This window comes from Geospiza fortis, unplaced genomic scaffold, assembly GCF_000277835.1.
Source record: "Geospiza fortis unplaced genomic scaffold, GeoFor_1.0 scaffold40, whole genome shotgun sequence".
Lineage (NCBI taxonomy): Eukaryota > Metazoa > Chordata > Aves > Passeriformes > Thraupidae > Geospiza > Geospiza fortis.
In genome coordinates, this window is record NW_005054297.1 from 25,221,252 (window position 1) to 25,223,882 (window position 2,631).

The window sequence follows — 2,631 nt, forward strand, 5'->3', positions numbered from 1 at the left end:
GCCGCCGCGCCTCCCCCAGCCCGGCCGGAGACCGTAGGGAAGTAAGTGGGAAGTCCCAGAAAAGCAGGTCCCGGGTACCTTCCCCAGCCAAGGCGGCTGGATGCAGGGCTCCGGCTGCGCTCGCTGCCGCTGCCCCGGGAGGGAGCAGGTGAGCCCGGGACTCCCCCCACACGCACCCCGCGTAAATAAAGCCGAGACAAAGTCACCAGCTGGGGAGGGGGCGGGGAGCTGCATTAGACGTGGAAGTCACTTACCAGCTTTGCAAGGATCCTTATAATCTATCGCCTCGGCTTTATCCTCTTCAGTGAAATCGTAAGTGTAGTCATAATCAAGGCCAGAGCAGGAAGAAGGTTTCCCGCAGACAGTCCACCCGGCCAGCCACAGTGCCATCCTCCAGCAAAGCATCTTCATCCTCCCTCGGGCGGAGAGGTGGCGAGCAGGGCGAGGGTGAACTAGGCGGCCGGCTCTGCTGTCCACGCCGGCTTGGGAAAGGAGGGTAAGGGATGGAGAAACCATAGGTTTTGGGGGAGGTTGGTATTTTTTTCCTTCTCCACCTGGAGGCTCTTCCAAGAGACGGTGCTCCCTAGGTAGCCCCAGTCAGACGGGTGCGACACAGAGTGAGGAGCATGAGCGTCGCTGCCCCCCCTGCCCCCTCGCCGGGGAAAAGTCGCTGGGTGTGTGGGTGGGCGCAGGGGGTGGACTCAGTCCGGGAGATCCTGTCTGTCAGGGCTTCCCCTCGCCTCTGTCAAAACCCAGCCAAACTTCCCGCGGAGGAGGAGGCGGCGGCGGCTGCTGCCCGCGTCCCGCTCCGCGCCCGGCCCGCGCCCCGCTGCGCGCCCGCCGACCCCGGTCCCGCTGGTGCTGCCAGAAGATGGATCCGGGCTGCACATCAGCAAACTACCTCGGGGAGAGGGGGGGAAAGAGAAAGGAGAAAAAAAAAAAAGAGGAAGGGAAGAAAAGGGAGCGGGGAGGAGGGAGAGGGAGGTGGGGTGCACTACAGCAAACCGCGGAGCTCTACTGATGGGAGGCAGCAGCTATGCTGGAAGGAGCAAAGTGTCAGAGTTTCGCCCCCCTCTGCACAAACATTCTAAGCTCTGTCTCTGTCCTGTCCCCCCTCCTCCGTCCCCCTTTAACTTACGAAAACCTTACAGGCAACTAACATACAGTCGTCAGCATCCTGCTTACTTATTCATACAGTCAGGGTCAGGATCCGGGCTGCTTCTGATCTGCTCCCTTGATAGTGTGTCTTATGGAAACACACGCGCATTCACTATACGCCTCTATCTCCATATAGCTTTCTCTCTAGATAAGCAGTGCATGGCATTTAAACAACAACAAAAGGACCGAGATCAGATAAAACAATGCACAGATCGACACCCGGCAGCCGAAAAAGCGCGAGAAAATGGGTGCTGAGGAGAACGATAAGAAGAATTAACTACAATTTAGGAGACAGGAAAATAAATCAGTCTGTATATTTCCCCCTCTGCTGCTGTTGCTTTGCAGTGTTAGCCCCATGAGCTGAAGGGTGGGGGTTAAGGAGCGAGGGGGAGGGGGAAAGAGAAAAGTTTAAGAGCCCACAGTTTGTTTAAAAACAGAAGAAGGCATTATAAAAGGTCCACTGGTCTCCAGAAGTTCAGCCAAGCAGCTGGGAGCCGGTTCCAAAATGAAAGTAAGAACAAACAAACAAACAGAAAAAAAAAATCAAGGCAAACAAAAAGTAAAATTGCAGCATGCAGCAGCGCAGAGATCTTGCAGTCGGGCTTTCCTGCTCACACGTGGATCTCCAGGAAAGTGGTGGAGGTTTATTTTCCAAGCGAAGTTTCCGCGGGAGCCACCGCCCCGCTCCGCGGTGTCCTGCCTCGCCTCGCCCGGCCCCGCCGCGCTTCAGCGCCGAGGCGCCCCGAGCTGCCGCCGGCTGCGCGGGGCCGGGTTTTGTTTTAAAGCCCGAGAAGGGATCAGCGCGCAAAGCCTCATTTCAGCCGATCAACCTGGAGAGGGAGGGGGAGGAGGGGTAGAGATACGTGCTGCTGGAATAAAATAAGATCAAGCGGGGGGGAAAAAAAATGTATACACGTATAGGTAGCTAGAGATCTCCCTGCCTGCCTCCTCCCCTCCCCCGAGACGGGCAGCTCCGATCCTGTAGGAACGCCTGAAACTGTTTCAGACCAAGGTGAGACTTTTCCGTAGCAAACTCTACTCCTCCTCCTTTTACGAGTTTCCATGGAAAAGGGCGGGGGGGACGACGAGGGGCGGGTAGAGGGGTGTTTCTTCTGCTCCCATTTCGCCGGGGTGTCACATTTAACATGGACTTTTGAAAGAGCTGCCGCGAAGAGGCGGCTGAAATCCGGAGCCAGTCCCTTCCCCCGGCCGTGCCAGGAGCGCGGGCAGCGCCCCTGTGCCCCGCGGGCCGCCCCAGGCGCCGGGGGGGCGGGGGCACCCGACAGCACTGAACGCAAATTCCGGGGGGCACACTGTGCTATCGCCGCTATCGAGGGAAGGAAGGACGGGACACAACTTCCTATCGCCGCTGTCAAGACTTATAAAGATCCCCAAAATACGGGGGTCGGGTGGGGGCAAGGTGCAGAGCCTCCTTTCGAATGACGAAAGCTGTAGTGCCTACACGGACGATGT

General features: G+C 57.8%; 1 protein-coding gene across 1 annotated transcript in view; it reads right to left on the reverse strand.

The window, feature by feature from the left end:
* TLL1 (tolloid like 1) overlaps positions 1 to 1,931 on the reverse strand; it is a 125,561-nt gene extending 123,630 nt beyond the window's left edge. The window contains 1 exon segment of the mRNA XM_005415561.3: positions 255 to 1,931. Within this exon segment, the coding sequence (XP_005415618.3) occupies positions 255 to 516 (262 nt within the window). The 5' untranslated portion in view covers positions 517 to 1,931.
* Positions 1,932 to 2,631: the final 700 nt, after the last annotated feature.